We start from the raw sequence: 19,959 nt of genomic DNA, 5'->3' as shown, positions 1-19,959 counted from the left end.
CAACCACCTGTTTTATGCTTGGGATGTGGTAGATGCTGTAAGTGACCTTTTCCTTATGAGAACAATCTTGTGCCTCAGGAACAGATATACCCATGACTGTTGTTCTTTGTTCCTCTAGTCTTTTTTTGGTTATATGTATATATGAATCTGTTGGTTTATTTTGCTTAAGGAAAAAGGTCCACAAAATATACAAATGGAATTTAGGAAGCCTTCTGTCCAAAAGATACACCACTGTATTCTTTCAAATAAAGTATTTATAATTAATTAATTCAAAAATCCTTCTAGAATATAATACACTAGATAGGCTCTAATGAGTAAATAGGGATAAAATTTTAAGTTTATTTTTTTAAACTAAAATGTCTCATTACTTCTCCTTATATACAAAGTGGTTTGTGACTGACATTTTTGAGACCCCATTTTTAGATGCTGATTCGGTTTCCACAAACAAATGAAGCCACAGTGTAATTAATGAGAGCTCATAGCAAATGGTCTCAGTGTAAACACATAAGCATGAGCATATTATCTTTTAGGCATTTAAAGCAAGCATTTATAATATTTAATATGCAATGGTATCTAAAGTATCTCCTTGAGCTTCTTTTATTTTTCACGTTAATTTTTCTATTATGCAGTGGGAATTTTGCTCTCCATTGTACCATTTGGCAATTGTATTTAGACTGTTGAGCTAAAAGATGCCTTCTGTTTTTATTTTATATTACACTGGAGCTTAGCTAGACAAGAAAGTTCAAAATCATCTGTAATTGGGGTTGAAGAGGATAAGATGGTATAATTTTTTCATTCTGCAGCTGAGACCAATTTTTGGAAGGCAGAGTTGTGTTTGAAAGGTAGAATTGGCTGATTTGTGCTATAGTGTTTTATTTTTAAAATTTTTGACCTATATAATATTGCTTGTCTCACATGCACACTGCAGGCATGTTCCCAGATATGTGTCCTAAATCCGTGTGTAGTACCTGATCAACTGAGAAAGTTTTTACACCATAAGCATCAAATGAAGTTCTGCCCTTCATATTCTCTCTTAGTAGCAATGAGAATTCAGTGCCTTTGCATTGCACTGTATTTAGCTGTTGCGCGTGCTATTAAGGGCTTATTCTCCCATATGTTCAAATGGGTGTGATTTTTTTTTCCATTCTCATGACCAGAATAGAGAGGCCTATATCTTTTAGAAATTGATGTTGTCTAAAGGACAAGGAAGCAAAGCTTGTTTTTTATTTTTTTCATTTTCAAATGGGAGGTCCTATATGATGATTTCAGGGTGCATCGGTGACATTTTTCTCTTTTCCTTTGGGTTTCACTAGACTTGGTACTTTTGGGATTCCAACTTTCAAACAAATTAATCAAATGGATTCAAGTCTCCAATGTGGGTTGTTAAAAAAAACACAATTTATTATTATTATTTTTTAAAACATACTTTGCCAGTAAGAACCAGGAAAGAGAAATAGGTTTGTTGCAGGTCTTGATTTTAATTTATCTTAAAGGAGCAGGCTCTGTGGCACACATAGAAGTTTTAAAGGCTACTGAAATCAGCCATTGGTTTTCATTGGTGTCTGTCTATTTCTCTGTCATAGAAAAATATGGCATACCAACAAACTTCTACTTGTAACTATTCTTCAGCATAGCAGTATGTTCTTGTGGGAGCATCATCTTTTGTTGAGCGACAGAAAACTATATTTGTTTTACTAAAAATGCTCCCAATTCCTCTGATTACCTACAGTAGACAAATTAGCTCTTCAAATGGTGGGACTCTAAATTTGTAAGTCCAGGGGAAATACATAAACATATTTTTGGTACAACTATGTTTTGTAGTTCTGATAACTTTTATATAGTTTTTTAAATATATAATTCTAATCTTATATCCTTGCAATTTTGAGTCTCTCTTCTCTTTTTCTTCTTTTCTTTCCCACTTATCCAGACATGTTGGACATGTCTGTCTATATCAAGGTATGCGGAGTCTCTTCTTTGCTGTTATTTCATTTTAGTCAAATTAAGATATTAGTACAATCTAGAAGATTTAAAATTGGTAGTTTGTGGGAGACAGTGGATTCAGAAAATTGAATCCCATATACATTGGTTGAAAATGGGCCACTGTCAGGTGGATTTCTTCCCCCTTTCCCTCAGTAATATATTATAAAAATTTTCATGTGGAAAAGTTGAAAGAATTGTAGAGTAAATATCTATATACACACTACCTAAATTCTAAAAGTATCATTTTAAAACTTTTGTTTTATCAAATATCTATCCATCCATCACTTCATTACTTCTTTATTTATACATTTAAAGAAAGTCGCAGGTATCAGTACACATCATCCCTAAAAACTTCAGAAGTAATCTGTAGTGTTTATGAATAGAATGCTTTTAGAGTATAACTATATGAAATTACATGTATCACCTTACATTACTTTCCACAATTAGATTGAAAGAATAGGTGAGAATGGGGAAAAGAATCAGCTTCGATCTGTATAATTACTTATAGTTTTCAGAGAATTTTCATGTGGCTTATGTAGTTTGATTCAATATTATTATTAATAATAGCATTAATAACATTTATTGAATGCTAACTTTGTCCCAGATACTTTGCTGAGTTTATCTCTAAGAAAGGTATTTCTTCATCCCACTTAATACTTTGTCGTATTTTTCAAATGGGTTGTTCAATTAAAATATTTTTCAGCCCTATGGCATGCCTTTTCATTTCACATTTGTCAGCTGCTGCTATTTTAGTTGAAGTCTGGTGTTTGATAGGCTACTAGGACAAAAAATATTTTATGGGTGTAGTATCTTTACAAGTTGCTGTTCTGAATAATATTTGAGTATAACTTAGGAAAAGTGGCTGAAAAATTTCCTGTTTTCTTTAATCATCTCTTATTAATCAGCATCCAATTCCAGTATGTTGCATGACTTTCAGGGTGCAAAATGGGTTACATTAGAATCTGTATTTAATCGTTACTTCTCCTTAGATTATTAATTATTAGCATTCTAGAGATAATAAAAATAACTTCTACAATTTGTGTATTTACTATGTGTCGTGTCTCTTAGCACCACATAAGATTAAATAAAATAAGGTATTGTGTTTATTTATAACTAAAAAAAATAAAATCATAAATATTAAAAAACAATAAATAAAAGATTAAAATTCTAAGTGTAAAAAGAAAGGCCATAGATGCCCCTAGGTTTCTAGTAGAATTGAACCCAGAAGTCCCAATGTGCAGGCATGATCCTATTTATGTCTATTACATATTTAATCATATAGCAATTCTATTAAAGCTGAGAAAGGCAGGGCACAAAGAGGTTAAATGGCTTGTCCCGGTTCGTGTGGCTGGTAAATGGAAGAGCCAGGATGTGAGCGTTTCAGCTCCAAAGCCCTTGTGTTTGACCATTACCCTAGGTTTTCCATGGTATGATCCTCAGATTACCTGCTTCATAATTTCTTGGGGTGATTGTTAGAAATGCAAATTCCTGAACCATACTTTAGACAGATTAACTCCGAATTTCTACGGATGAATTTTTTTTCTTCGTTCATTTGACTCTATTCTGCATGAAAGTTTGAGAACCACTGTGCTGTACTTTTCTATAAGCATAATTTTTAAAAATATGTTATCCTAGAAAATAGGCCAAAATTAATAAATCACCCTTATCCTTGGAGTATATGAAATTTTGTATTGACTTTATGTTTTTGTTTTTCCTTCAAGATAGTTATGGATTTTAAGCATCCAGATGGTGTCACAGTACAAGTTATGTTGCCTCGTCGGAGTTTGCTAGTGATGACAGGAGAATCCAGATACCTTTGGACTCATGGGTATGTATATTGAAATGACCCTGATGTCAGGATATCTTTTGCTTTGTGAGAGTTCTTGTTCTTCTCTGTCTGAGCCACTGGATCATGCCTGAACACTGGGGCTTCCGGGTTCAATTCTACTAGGAACCTAGGGCCATGTATGGCCTTTCTTTTTACATTTAGAATTTTAATTTTTACTTGTTGTTTTTAACATTTATGATTTTTTTTTTAGTTGTAAATGGACCTTTATTTATTCTTATGTGGTGCTAAGGATCGAACCCAGTGCCTCCCACATGCTAGGCAAGCGTTCTACCACTGAGCTACAACCCCAGCTCTATGATGGTATTTTAAACATTTTAAAATCTTTTTATTTGGGGAAAAATTAAAATTTAAAGCAAAGTTGGAAGCATAGTGAAGTGAACTCCCTTCACCTTTTACCTAGATTTATCAGTTGGGAACATTCTGCCACATCTGTTATTTCTTCCTCACATGTTATTATTATTTTTGCTGAATCATTTGAAAATTATATCATGACCCTTTATCTTTACATGCTTCATTATGTGTTTCCTAAAAACAAGGACCATGTGTATATCAGGGGTTAGCCAATTATGACTTATGGGCCAAATTTAATTCCGTTTCTATGCAGCATTGAGCTAAGAATGAATTTTATATTTCCAAAGGGTTTTAAAATGGAAAACAATGGAGAATATACAACAGAATCTATATGTGGCCTTCAATGCCTGAAATATTTATTGTCTGGCCCTTTATGGAATGAGTTTGCTTATTCATGTTTATTAAAACCATAGTGTAACACTCAAATTCAGAAAATCTAATATTGATAAAATACTTATATATAATCCATATTCAGGTTTTGCTAGTTGTAAGACAAAGTGCTTTATACCAAGCTTTCTCTCAATTGGAGATTCAGTTCATGATCCTACATCACATTTATTTGCTAATTCTGTTTAATCTTTACTTTGAAACACTTCCTCAACTTTTCTTTGTCCTTCATGATGTTTTGGTTCTTTTGAAGAGGCCAATTGTGTTGTAGAATACTCCTTGAGTTTGATTTAATCTAAATCTAAAGAAATACATTATATGCTTTTGGTAGGAATGCACTTTTAGCCTTTTGAGAAGAGAGTACTGCTACAATTTATGCCTATTGTCACTTAAAATGTTGCTGAGTTATGTACTTATTTTGTTCTGCTTGGAGGTTTTAGCTGACACATTTTTATAAAAATTCATGGAAATGATCATATAAATGAATTTGTAACCTCTCTTAAATGTGAGCCATAAAAAAGATGGCCTGATTTTGTGCACTAGTGCTTAAATTTATTTTATTTTTTTCATGGCTACTCAAATGTTCACAACGTAAAATAAATGAAAATGGTGATCTAATCCATTGGTTTTATGTATTCTTGGAATTTTGAATGTAATGACATTTTCTTTTTTGGGTACAAGCATTTTTGCTGTCACTAATGTTTAAGCTTAAGAGTAATGCTATTATAAAAAATGCAAAATAAGAAATTACTGTCCATATAGTAAGAAAATATTTCCATCTACTTTCAGTAATGATACAGATTCTTCTAAAACATCATTTTGATCAGATTTATCCTGTTGTTGAAAGTATATCATGCCTTTAAATGTTAATAGTTATTTCTGGAAGGTTGGATTATAAGTAATATTTATTTTTAATCTTGGCTGTAGACTCAAAAGTCTTTTGAATATTTTTTAGGGGAAAACCCTTCAGTATTATTATTATTATTATTATTATTATTATTATTAACTGTGGATTGAACTCAGGGATACTTTATCTCTGAGCTACGTTCCCAGCCTTTTTTATTTTTTGAGACAGAGTCTCATTGAGTTCCTTAGCACCTTGCTAAGTTGCTGAGGCTGACCTCTAACTTGGCGATCCTCTTGCCTCAGCCTTCCTAGTTGCTGGGATTACAGTTGTGCACCACCGTGCCCAGTATTATTTTTGAAGGCTGTCACTGACCTCATTGCCTATAATGTGACTATATGATTTTGTGTGTTTGTGTGTGTGTGTGGGGTATGTGTGTGTGTGTGTGTGTGTGTGTGAGAGAGAGAGAGAGAGAGAGAGAGAGAGAGAGAGAGAGAGAGAGAGAGAGAGAGATGAGAGAAGGAGGGAGGCAAAGGGATGAGGAGAGAGAAGAAACAATATCCCAGCTGTTTAGATGTTTATCAGAATCTTTGGTGAAAGGGAAAATAGATTGAAAAAGCATATTTCATATACCTTAAAACTATACAAACATAGGAGATAAACCTTGATTAAAAACTTTATTTCTATTCTGAAATAAAAAAGTACTAGAAAGCACTGTGGAGAGTCATAGATTTGAAAAAAGTTTAATGCTGCCCTATAATATTAATTTCAAATACTTAATCTAACTTCAATTTGATGAAACTCAAATTTATTAATTTACATGTTCTAAATCAAAGGTGGCAAACCTGTATCATGTGAATAAACTTAACAGTCTGAAATGTTCTGTTTGACTGTTACATGGTGGATCACATGGTTTGTTCTGTTTTAGTTATGTACATACAAGAATCATGAGCTTTCATATAAAATTTGAGTTTTTAGCTTCTTCTGAAAACTGAAAAGTTCTGTCAATACTGGGCCACATATTGGCTGGTAGCAATAATGGAGACTGATATCAATGTCATTTTTTAGGTGGTGGCTACTTTTCCAGTTTTCTACAGTTCTACCCTTTTCTATTACTCCTGGATCCAAAACTGAGTAACAATCGTTATTTATCACTGTGTTTGTTAATATTGTTTTTATGTTATAATATAATTAAATAAAAATTAAATATTTCCTGAACTAATATCTGTTTTTTAATATTTATTTTTTAATTGTAGGTGGACATAATCCCTTTATTTTATTTTTATGTGGTGCTGAGGATTGAACTTAGTCTCTCACACATGCTAGACAAGTGCTCTACCTCTGAGCCACAACCCTAGCCATCATGTCTGTTTTAAGAAAAGTAGGAAATGGAAAACTAGACTGAATGAGAATATGTATTCCCAGAAAATGGAAGATAATACTCTGCTTTATTAAAATGAAAATTATTCCTATATGTATAACAGCAGACAATGTGTTTCTAAATAAATCTACGTGCTTCATTTTATTTGTTACATGACTGTCCTTGGGAGGCATTAATTCATGAGATTTTGTGAACTCTTCTTTTAAATTATTTGTTGAGGGCTTGGATTATAGCTCAGTGGATGAGTGCTTATCTAGCATGTACAAGACCCTGTGTTCAATCCCTAGTACAGGAAGGAAAAAAAATGTGTATTTAAATTATTTTTGGAATATTTTCTTTGTATCAATTATTGTTCTGAAAGATTTACATCTGTTAACTCATTTAATTTTTACAATCGTAGTGGGAAGTTGTTCCATAGTTTTGTCTTCATTTTTAAAGGCAATTGACGCATAAAGAAGTTAAATAACTTGCACAGTCCCAAAGCCAGGAAGTGGCAAGCCAAGATCAGCAGCCAATTTGGCTTTAGAATCAGTGCTCTTAATCACAGTTCTAGTTTGTTCCCTTCCTCTGAACTTATACTGTGCCTTCACACTCACACTGTCAACCCTCAGAACAGTATGTTTCATTTTCCTTTCCACTTACTCTGTTTACACTCAACTTTTGCTTCCTTTTTAATTTATAAAACTTTTCCTATATTAGCTTGAAATAATTGATTCCTTACTTTCCTGAGGACTGTATTGTCTCCTACTACCTCTTCTATTATATTGGATTATTATTTAAAATGTTTTTATCTTTTTATTGAATATTTTTCCATTTAGATTATAATTTGAGCCCGGGGAAAAATAAAAATTTTTAGTGATGTGTAAAGAAATCATTATTTTAACATGGAGGTTACTTATCTCTAAAAATCTGAAATTGGTATCAAAAGCAGTTAAAAGCTATTTGGCCTTCAGTAATTGACTTAAAAGTGCTGTAATAGAGAACTTCTTAACCCCCAAGAGAGGAATTTAGTTTGTTAACAAAGAGTTTCAAGACACTCATCTTATAAAATATTCTCATGTTCAACCTCATAGTTTTAATATTTTTAGCTATTAGAGTAACATATATTTGGGCAATGATTGCTTGCTTTTCCTTCTTAAAAATTGCCCTTAGCACAAGCTCTTTTAGTTTTCATTTTTTAATCTTATTTTTTAAAGATATTTTTATTAATGCCTTATGGTTATGCATAATAGTGGGTTCATTTTGACATGCATGGAATTTAATTGTCTCCATTTCAGTCCCCAGTACTTCCTCTTTCCCTCCTTCCCCCTTAAAACATATTTTTAATATACACAATATTAACAATATAATTTGGCCAATATCACTTTCCAGCACTTCCCCCTCTCCCTCTCTTGGTCCCTTTCTTTACTGATCTCCCTTTGATTTTCACGAGACACTCCTGCCCTATGCCATACCTTTCTTATTTCCTCTCTAGCTTTCACATTACTAGAGAAAACGTACAATCTTTGACCTTCTGAGTTTGGCTTGTTTTGCTTAACTGATGGTCTCTAGTTCCAGCCATTTTCCTGCAAAATGACATAATTTCATTCTTCTTTATGGCTGATTAAAACACCGTACTGTGTATATACCACATTTTCTTTATCCATTCATCTATTGATGGATGGAAACCTAGGCTGGTTCATAGTTGACTGTTGTGAATTGTGCTGCTAAAACATGGATATGCATGTATCACCAAAGAAAGATGCTTAATTCTTCAGAGTGTATACTGAGAAGTGGTCTAGCTGGGTCATTTGGTTGTTCCATGCCTAGTCTTTTGAGGAGCCTCCATACTGATTTCTACAGTGGTTGTACTAATTTATCATCACACCAACAGTGTAAAAATATTTCTTTTCTCCACATCCTCTTAAGTATTTATTATTGTTTGTGTTCTTTTTAAAAATTTATTTTTTAGTTTTTAGTTGTACATGACAGAATCTATTAATTAATTAATCTATTAATTAATCTAATTAGGATTCTTGATGACTGCCATTCTGATTAGTGTGAGATGAAATCTCAATGTAGTTTTGATTTGCATTTCTCTAACTGCTAATGATGCTGGACGTTTTTTTCATCTATTTGTTGGCCGTTTATATTTATTCTTTTGAGAAGTATCTGTTCAATTCATTTGCCCACTTATTAATTGGTTTATTTGATTTTTAATATTAAGTTTTTTGATTTCTTTAGATTTTCTAGATATTAATCCTTTGTCAAAAGAGTAGCTAGCAAAGATTTTCTCCCATTCTGTAAATTCTTTCTTCACATTCCTAATTGTTCCTTTGCTGGGCAGGAGCATTTTAATTTGATGCCATCTCATTTATTAACTCTTGGTATTATTTCCTGAGCTTTAGGGGTCCTATTGAGAAAGTGGTTACCTGTGCCTATCTGCTGGAGTGTTAACTCTATGGTTTCTTCTAGGAATTGCATAGATTCTGGTCGAATTTCTAGGTCTTTGATCCATTTCGAGTTGATTTTTGTGCAGAGTGAAAGATAAGGGTCTAGTTTCATTCTTCTACATACAGATAACTAGTTTTTCTGGCAGCATTTGTTTAAAAAGCTGTCTTTTCTCCAATGTATGTTTTTGGCACTTTCGTCAAGTATCAGATGACTGTAGATGTGTGGGTTTGTCTCTCTTGTATTTTGTACCATTGGTCTGTGTGTCTTGTTTTTATGCCAATACCATGCTATTTTTGTTACTATACATTTCTGTAATATAATTTGAAGTCAGGTATTGTGATGCCTCTAGCATTGCTTTAATGGCTGTGAATTGCTTTGGTTAGTTTGGGTTTTTAATTCTTCCAAATTATTTTAGGACAGTTTTTCCTAGTTCTGTGAAGACTGTCATTGGTCTTTTATTGGGAACTGTATTGAATCTGTGTAATGATTTTGGTAGTATGACCATTTTAACAATATTAATTCTGCCTACCCATAAACATTGGAGTTCTTTCCATCTCCTGAGGTCTTCAATTTTTTTTTTCTTCAGTGTTCTGTAGTTTTTATTGTAGAAGTCTTTTACCTCCTTGGTTATATTTGCTTATTTTTTTGAGGCTATTGTGAATAGAATTTTCCTGATTTCTTTCTCAGTGCATTCATTGTTGGTATATAGGAAAACTATTGATTTTTTTCAGGTATATTTTATTTATTCTTTTATTTTTCTTTGTACATGACAGTAGAGTATATTTTGACATATTATACATACATGAAGTATAACTTATTCTAATTAGGATCCCATTCTTGTGATAAAGCTACTGATTTTTGTATGTTGATTTTATAACCTGATACTTTGCCAAATTTATTAGCTCTTACAGTCTTTTAGTATAGTTTTTTGGATCTTCTAAGTATAGGACCATAACATCTGCAAACTGATAATTTGACTTCCTTTCCTATTTTTATCCCTTGTATTTCCTTCTCTTGCCTAATTGCTCTTGCTAGAATTTCTAGCACTATTCACCTAGGAGTGGTGAGAATAGACATTTCTTGTCTTGTTCCAGATTTTACAGGAAATGCTTTCAGTTTTTCCCCTTTTACTATGAGGTTAAATTTGGGTTTTTCATATAGAACCTTTATGATGTTGAGACAGGTTCCATCTCTTCCTTTTTTCTTCAGTGTTTTTTTTTTTTTAATCATGAATGGGTGCTGAATTTTGTGTAAGGCCGTCTCTGCATTTATTGAGAAGACTAAGTGTCTTTAATTCTATTTATGTGATGAATTACATTTATTTTGCATATGTTAATCCATCCTTGCATGACTGGAATAAAACCAACTTGGTCATTATGTACAATCTTTTTAATAGGTTATTTAACAGGATTTGCTAATATTTTGATAAGTATTTATGCATCTAAGTTCATCAGGGCTATTGGTCTGTAGTTTTCTTTCCTTGATGTGTCCTTATCTGGTTTTGGTATGAGTATGATACTGGCTTTATAGAATGAATTTGAAAGTGTTATATCTCTTTCTATTTTATGGAATAATTTGAGGAATACTGGCATTAGTTCTGTTTTAAAGGTCTGGTAGAATTCAACTGAAAATCCACCTGGTCCTGGTCTTGGAAAGTTTTTTTTCACTGCTTCAATCTCATTACAAGTTATTGGTCTGTTTAGGTTTTCTATGTCCTTTTGATTCAATTTTGTCAAATCATATTTGACTAGAAATATACCCATTTTTTTCTAGGTTTTTCCAATTTATTGGAGTATACATTTTAAAAATAGTCCCTAATGATCTGCTGGATTTCTGTGATGTCTGTGGTGATTTCTCCTTTTTCATCTCTAATTTTTATTAATTTGGGTCTTTTTTCCTTTTGGTTAGTTTGGCTAAGGACTTATTAACTTTGTTTTTTCTTTTCAAAGAAATAACTCTTTTTTATTGATCCTTTGTTTTTAAATATTTATTTGTTATTAAATATTTATTTTTTAGTTATAGGTGGACACAATATCTTTATTTTATTTTTATATGGTGCTGAGGATTGAACCCAGGGCCTCCTATTTGGTAGGCTAGCGCTCTACTCTGAGCCATGACCCCAGCCTTTGTGTTGTTTTTTACATTTTCAACTTCATCTCTAATCTTAATAATTTCCTTATTTCTACTGGTTTTGCAACTCATTTGTTCTTATTTTTGAAGGGCCTTGAGATGCATCATTAGATTGTTTATTTGGATCTTTCTGATTTTCTTATGTAGACATTCATTGCTATAAACTTTCCTTTTAGACTACCTTCACAGTGTCCAGAGGTTCTGATATACTGTATCACTATTCTCATTTAAGTTTAAGAATTTTTGATGTCTCCCTTGTTTTCTTCTACTACCCATTCATCATTCAAAAATGTGCAACAGGGGATTTTGAACAAATAGATTGTTTTATTTTCGTATAGTAGAATATTGTTTAGCAATAGAAAGGCAATAAGTAGTACCTCTCTTTTTTTTTATTTTTCAATTTTTATTCTACTGATTTATATTATGCAATTTAAGAGTTAATCACTACTTTTTGGATTCTATTATCTGTTGTTTCTTGATGTTTAAATATGTCTCTAAACTAGGTTTCAGCTACTGAGAAGAATGTATCAAAAACTCCGATGTAGTCATGTATTTGTATATTTTTCCTGTTTTTTTTTAAATTTTTGCTTTATATTTTAAAATTGTTATGAAAATATAGGATTTTAGTATTTTTGTGTTGAATTGACCATTATGAAATGCCCCTTTGATCTTTAGTAGTATTGCTTTAAAATCTGCTTTATTTGATTAGTATAGCTAAATAACTTTTATTTTGGTTTTGTTTGGTATATGCAAAATATTTATTTTTATATGTTATATATGTATTTTTTATTTTCAGCCAGTCTTTATGCTTATAATTAAGATTTTTTTTGTAATTATCATGTAGTTGGATTTAATTTTGCAAGTCGAGGCCAGCAATCTTTGTTCTTTAATTAGAGTTTTTAGTCATTTTACATTTAATGTAATTACTGAAATTAGATTTAAATTGACCATCTATTTGTTACCTTTTTGCCTAGTTTGCTTTTGTGTGTGTGTGTGTGTGTGTGTGTGTGTGTGTGTGTGTGTGTGTGTGTGAAAGAGAGAGAGAGAGAGAGAGAGAGAGAGAGAGATACTGGGGATTGAACCCAGTGCATGCTAGGCCAGCATTCTATCACTGAGCTACATCCCCAAACCTTCAATATGTTTTTTAAAAAATTGTTATTAATTGAATATTTGTTATTTCATTTTTGCCTGGGATGCTTGTTTTAGTTGTACATTCTTCCAGTATTATTATTCTGAAAATAACTTCCTTAAATATTTATATTTCTTTACTTTTCCTACAGGGTCTAACAAATCTGGGAATCTAATAGATATATGTAATATATTCTTATAGATTTGCTCTGTTCCCTTAATAGTTTTAAAAGACCTAAAATGGTTTTCTTAATGCCGTGTAAAGTAAGTTATTTTACCTATTGTTTTTAGAATCACACCCAGGAAATTTGATACTGTTCAAGCATCTGAGCATTACAAAAGTGGAATTATTACCAGTGATATTGGAGACTTAACTTTAAACAAGAGGGGAATACGAACATCATTTACATTTAGGAAAGTGAGGCACACACCTTGTAACTGTAGTAAGTATATGATTTCATTTGTACTATAAAGTGGAGTAAATCTAGTATGGAAATCCTTTACGGTCCCCTCAGTACCTAAGATAGCTTTTCCATAGCTTCTATAATGACATTTCCCTATATTCTGCCTTGTATTTTACTTTTGGAATACTTTTCTATACCACCTCCATTAGAGTATTCTTTGAAGTTAAGAACTCTTCTTATGATCTTTTTTTTTTTTAAATATTTTTTTAGTTGTAGATGGACATACAATATCTTTATTTATATTTATGTGGTCTGAGGATCGAACCCAGTGCCTCACACATTCCAGGCAAGCGCTTTATCACTGAGCTACTAGTCCTAGCCCCTCTTCTTATGATCTTTATTTTCCCCATACTTAGTTTTTTAAGCAGTTGAGTGCCAAGAAATACTTTATTTATTGAAGTAACAGTTTAGAGTATTAGAATTATGGGACAATAAAATATCACTTGTACAAAAATAGGTTTTTGTTGAAAATAGCTTGTCAGATTTCTTCTTATTTTTTTTTTTTATTAATCCAACAGGGAAGCTAGAGATGACAAATTGCTTTATGGTAGGTTACTATAGGGAATAAGCATTGGTTTATGGCTTAGTCTATTTGGAAACCTAGAAGAGACTAAAGGGAACTGCACAAAATTTGTCAAGAGGATACTGTTTTGGGGCTGGGGATGTGGCTCAAGCGGTAGCACACTCGCCTGGCATGGGTGCGGCCCGGGTTTGATCCTCAGCACCACATACCAACAAAAGATGTTGTGTCCGCCGAGAACTAAAAAATAAATATTAAAAATTCTCTCTCTCCTCTCTCACTCTCTCTTTAAAAAAAAAAAAAGAGGATACTGTTTTGAATTGTCTACATAAGTACATCATGCTTTCTTGGACTTAATTTACAGAGATTTTTTTCATTTTATAAATAAGAATTTTTAATAACAGTGATAGAATCCATTTTATATCCGGGGGGTTTCAGTTATGGGTAGTATCTACTAGTAGCTTTTGAATTTAATCATAATCTTAAACATTTTGAATTAAAACTCCTCATTATGTCTACAAGATGTTAGCCTATCAGAAACTTGAAGTCTTCTATGTTTGATAATCTTGATGGTAGTGAAGCTTTAAAACAAGTTTTTGCGTGTGTTGCTAAAAGTGTCCTAAGGGCCTTAAAATGTGGATTTTTAAATTAAAAATATTTATTATTATTTGGTAAGGATCTAGCACTCATCAAAGAAAGAAAGAAAGAGAGAGAGGGAAAGAAAGAAAGAAAAAGAAAGAAAGAAAGAAGACAAGGTTTCTTTTCTCAAGTAAAGTCTAGTTATAGAGATGCTAGTTTTCTTATGCAAATGTAAGGGAAGTGTTAAGAAGCTTCAATTGGGTAATCAGTTTACAGATGTTTTTACAATAACAAAAATTGTATGTATTGTGTACCACATAATGTTTTGGAATATGTATACATCGTGGAGTTGCTGAATTGGGCTAATTAACAAATGAATTATATCACACACAATTTTTTTTGTGTGTGTGTGTGTGATGAGAGCACTTTAAATCTAATCTTTTAGAAATTTTCAAGAATTATTACCTATAGTCACCATGTTGTAAAATAGATTTCTTTGACTTATTCCTCTATGTAACTGAAATTTGGTATCCTTTGACTAACATTTGCTCAACTGCAATGAAACAAATAGAGACAGAAGCAAGATGCAGAGGCAAAAATGACTGCTGGTCTAAGCTGCCATCTTAGGTTATCATTAGGATACATTAGGTCACTGGCACCATTGGTACATTATTTTTCTTTATATCATTAAGCAGGGTACATTAAGTTATAATGTAAGATGTTCTTACTTATGATTGGATATGTGCACTGGCCAAGCTTGTATTAGTTATCTTAATAGTTCCTGGGAAAAACCACAGAATGTTCCCTTTAAGCAGATGTAGAATTATATTTATGTTTTGTTGTAAATAGATTTGCCCACTCCTTTTTATATTGAACTCCTCAAATATATAATTAGACTTGCAGAGAAGAACTTTTTTTTTTTTTTTAAACAGGTAAGTCAGAGCTTATGTATACCCAGTTCTGAAATTTGTTTTTATTTTCTTTTAAGAAAACTTGATAACTTTGAGTCATTTATAAAGATGAAAGGTTTGTATTGCCTTATTTTTATTTTTAGGTTATTCTTCTGTCTGTGACAGTCAGAGGAAAGAGACTCCTCCCTCATTTCCAGAGAGTGATAAAGAAGCCTCACAACTAGAGCAAGAGTATGTACATCGAGTTTATGAAGAGATTGCTGGGCACTTTAGCAGTACAAGACATACCCCATGGCCACGGATAGTGGAGTTTTTGAAGGCTTTGCCAAGTGGTTCGATAGTGGCCGATATTGGGTGTGGAAATGGGAAGTATCTTGGCATCAATAAGGAGTTATACATGGTAAGTAATGTTGCTTCTGACTTTCTTTTTGCTGTATTTGCAATGGTTATCATTATCTTTCTTCCTCATGATATACATCGTTTTTAGGCCATTGTAAAAAACTGATGATAAACAGAATGAAAATTAATTATTGCTTTCATTTTTAATTCCCCTAGAAATTTATGGGCATGGTATTTTTGTGGGTTTTTTCCTCTTTAGATTTTGCTTTATGATAAGATAATATCAGTAAACTGTTATACAGTTGTAAAACTTCACAGGTGGTATTCTTATTGCAACACTTTTCTTTGCTTGAATTCTCCTATGTATGAGCAAGATAAAGCAGATACTTTAATCATTTTTTTTGTGAATGAGGAAACTGAGACTTCAGAGGTTTTCTTACTTCCCTCTGTCATAATATGAGGGTATAACTGAAACTTGAACCTATACCTTCTGACTTTTACTTTTACTCATAGTAGAAAAAAAAGTATACTATTTATTAATGTTCCATAGTTGAATAAGCTAAGGCTCAAATAGATTTAAAAAGTTGGTGAAGTTTACATGCTAAACCCAAAATTTGAACCCATTTCTATCTTACTCCATAGTGTCTGTTTTTAGCTGCTATCAGTTCTTTTTCTATGAACCACTTTTCCCCACTGCTGTGCTACAGAGTAGGCAGTGCTTGCTGAAGCACATTGTTGTAAATACCATATTAACACTGCTCTATGAGGCCTGGAGTTTCCCTTTCTCAAAAGATTAGGGGGGGAAGGACTAGAATAAAGGCGTAGGTAAGCATAATAAGGGTAGCCTACATGTCTGGGTTATTGGAGTGTGTCAAACTGCTAAGAACCTTTTACTTTTACCCCATCCTTGATACTGTGCACCCACAAGAAAAAACAAAATTACTTAACATTCAAGGAAAGGTAGAGTTTGATATTAAGAGGCAGATACAAGAACAGCTTTTCATTAAGCCAACACATTGATATTCACAAATTGTTAACATATTTATAATTTAATTTTAGTTTATAAAGAATAAGGTCTAGTAAGTTTGTTCATGTTGAAGAGGAAGTAGCTTTTTGATATGTCAGTTAAAATCACAATTTTAACAATTCAAAATAAAAATAAACATGATATTGTCTTTTGGTGTTTTGATTTTAAGGTATTATCTAAAAATGTTTCTTAGAAACTTCTGCTTTTGTACTTTCTTGTTGATAAAACAAGGTTTTATCTAGTCAGTTTTATCTGTCACTATTTGTGATACTGAGTACAGTTGTAGTCAACTGTACTGACTTAGTTATAATGATAGCATTATTCTGTTATAATTGAGAATGATTTGATAAACAGGAAACTGAATCAAAATCTGAACCTGATTCAAAAAGAAATATATTTGGAAGATCAGAAATACACCTCCCCATCCCCTTTATCCACATTCATTTTATTAGCAGCAGACTGCACATATTCCTTTCTGTCTGCTCTTTCCTAGCACTTACTGCATTTTATTGACTTCCAGGGGAGGCTCATGAAGTGTTGGTTCGATGAATGAATGAAACTATTGGTCTGGTTGGAGTTAGAGATTTCATTGTATCTGAAATGGAATTATGTATGATAAAAAAGAAGTCTGCCTTTTTTTAAACTGATGAAGCTCCAACATGGAAGGAACAATGATAGTTGAGTGTTTGAACAGCCATTCTTTTTCATGAAATGTGTTCATTTTTTGACATTTATGAAATGAGGAAATGACATTCATTTTAGGTATTCACATTAAAATAGGTTAGTAATAAAAAATGATTGATATCATTATTATACATAATTTTCTTAAAATATATATATTTTAATACAGGTTAAGTATTTATTAGTGAAAATTCTTGGGACAAAACGTATTTCAGATTTCAGATTTTTCTGGATTTTTGAATATTTGAATTGACTTTTCATTTTGAATATTCCTAATTTGAACATATAAAATTTGAAATGCTCCAAAACCCCAAACTTGTGAGCATTGTATTGGCACTCAAAAAGTTTCATGTGTTGGAGCATTCTGGATTTTTGTGTTAGAGATGATCAATGTGTACTACCTTGGTCTTTCATCATAATAATTTTATGAACTGCTTTTCATAAGTGTATGTGGTGAATTTGTTCTTTTCCTATATCAGAGCCACATCTGCTCTTGCTCTTATGAAAGCTTTACTAACCCAATTAGTGAATTAATCACTTGATGGTATTAATTGAGTGGTAACTGAAGGCTGGTGGAGTGTGGCTGGAGGAAGTAGGGTACTAGGGACATGGCTTTGAGGTATCTATTTGTATCTGGCAAGTAGAGACCTCTTCTCTGCTGTCTGATCACCATATGAGCCACTTCCCTACGCCACACTCTTCTGCCTTGATGTTCTGCCTTACCTCAAGCCCCAAGGAAGTCTGCTGTCTATGGATTGAGACCTCTGAAACTGGGAGCCCCTAAATAAACTTTTCCTCCTCTATAGCTATCTGGTTGGGTCTTTTAGTTACAGCAGCAAAAAAGATGACTAAAATAGAAATTGGTACCAAGAGTGGGGTCATTGCTGTGACTGGTCTGAACATGTGGTTCATAAGTTTTTGGAGCATTTTGGAACTGGTGGGAGGAATTTTGAGGTGTATAAACATAGTACAAGTTGGAAATGTTTTAAGTTGTTATAAATGGAGCTTAATGACCTATTCTGATGGGAGCTCAGAAGACCAGGATGTCAGTAGGACTGTGGATGGTGAAGACAGGGCTCAAGAGAGTTCAGAAAAGGAGGACTTGATTGGAATTTGGAGTAGAGGCCATTCATGTTTTGTTCTGAGAAGTTATCTGCATTTTGTCCTTGCCCTGAGACTTTCTGTGAAGCTGATTTTAAAAGTGATGGACTTCATAATCTGCCAGAAGTAATGTCTAGGCAGCATAGCATTCAGGCGGTGGCATGGTTATTGTTGGCTGCTTTTAGCCAAATTTCTTGTGATAATCAGGAATAGAAAGCAGAATAGAAAGATTTGGAAAATGTGGACTTGAAAGGCAGAAGTAAAACTAGGTCTAAGGAAGTTGCAGTTGTTAAAGACATTACCGCTACTGAAAAATGCTACAGGGACAATAAGAAAGATGACTTGAGGGCATCTCAGGAGCTGGCAAGACCACACCCATCTAAAGCTTGAGAGAATAAAAGTAAAAATTCTCCTGAGGCCATTAGGGAATCCTTCTTGTACCAGGGGACCTGGTACAACATGATAAGCTACCTAGACACTTGAAAGCTGCTGCAGCCAGCGTCTCTGGAGGCTTTACTGTTCCTTGAAATGGTGACAGACCTTGGCGACAACCATGAGGTGCTGGTTCTGCAGAATGCAGGATGCTGAAGTTAGGGGGTCATGGAGGCTTCCACCAAGATTGCAAAGGAAAGCCTAGAAGGACAAGCAAAGTGCTACAGGGTTGAAATCCCAGTGGGCAGCCCCTGAGAGGGCAAAGCATGGAGATAGGAGGAAGAAACCAAATCTGCAGTGGAGACCCCCAAGATTAATAAATGCCAGTAACATGGAACATCTGCTGAGGAAAGCTACAAGAATGGAGCAGAAAGAATTCAACAGAAAGGCCAGTTGTGCTGCAACAAACAAGGCCATTGGGGTGGAACTACCCAAGCCCTTTGAGAGGACATCATGCCATGTACTCCAGATGCCTGATATAGAACTTGTTTGCCCACCTGATTTTCAGTCTTGCTTTGGTCCCATTCCTTCTTTCTATGTCCCTATTTTTGTAAATGGAGATATTTACTCAGTACCTTATATATTGGATATTTGTAAATTGCTTTTAATTTTACAGGAACTTACAATGTGAGATTGCCTAGAGCCTCAGAGAAAGCTTTGGACTTGAACTTTGAGCAATCTCAGAAATGTTGAGACTATGGGGACTCTTGGGAATAGACTACATGTATTTTGCATTGTGAGATATTTGTGAGCTTTTGGGGGCCAGGGGTGGAATGTTATGGTTTGGATATAAGGTGTCCTCCAAAAGCTTACAAGTGAGACAATGCTGGAATATTCAGAGAAGAAATTATTGGGTTATGAAAATCTTAACCCAATCAGTTTAATAGGAGAAGAATGGAATTTTTATTTTAATTTGCCCCTTTGATTAATAGCTTGAATATTTTTGTGTTTACCTATGCTTCCAGAGTTGTATACTTAATGTTTTGTTGAAGTTTAAATATATATAGGAGTAAAAAAATCACATACTTTAATTTAATACATACTTTTGTGTCATGATCTTTGTCTAACAGAAATATGTTAAAGAGATCTTGAATATATGTTGAGTGTTTGCAAAATAAGCCATTTTCTCTTTGGTTTTTGTCATTAGGTAACATTATTAGGGAGAATTTAAAATACTTGACATTATCCTTGGTATTAAAACTTATATCGATTTAAAATAGAAAAGTAAAACAATTGTGATGTTTTGACTACTGTATATGGGAAACCCAGCAAAATAATGGAAATGTGAAAGTCGTGAGCCAGGTATGAGTCAGTGCCATGTCAGTGAGGAATCTATACTAGGTCTGGTGCTTTATTACTAAAATTTGCTGCACAGTTTCTTCTTGGTGAAAAGGAGTGGTATGAGCTAACAGACCTAAGAGC

General features: G+C 33.1%; 1 protein-coding gene across 3 annotated transcripts in view; it reads left to right on the top strand.

The window, feature by feature from the left end:
* Alkbh8 (alkB homolog 8, tRNA methyltransferase) overlaps positions 1 to 19,959 on the top strand; it is a 61,297-nt gene that overhangs the window by 23,808 nt on the left and 17,530 nt on the right. For all 3 annotated transcript variants that reach the window (XM_021728955.3, XM_040285156.2, XM_005329075.5), the window contains exons 8-10: positions 3,702 to 3,808; positions 12,775 to 12,926; positions 15,101 to 15,357. In XM_021728955.3, the coding sequence (XP_021584630.2) occupies positions 3,702 to 3,808; positions 12,775 to 12,926; positions 15,101 to 15,357 (516 nt within the window). The remainder of the gene's footprint in view (positions 1 to 3,701; positions 3,809 to 12,774; positions 12,927 to 15,100; positions 15,358 to 19,959) is intronic.

Source organism: Ictidomys tridecemlineatus, chromosome 4, assembly GCF_052094955.1.
Source record: "Ictidomys tridecemlineatus isolate mIctTri1 chromosome 4, mIctTri1.hap1, whole genome shotgun sequence".
Taxonomy (NCBI): domain Eukaryota; kingdom Metazoa; phylum Chordata; class Mammalia; order Rodentia; family Sciuridae; genus Ictidomys; species Ictidomys tridecemlineatus.
The sequence above is the reverse complement of the archived record's forward strand: the minus strand, read 5'-3'. Positions and strand labels throughout refer to the sequence as shown.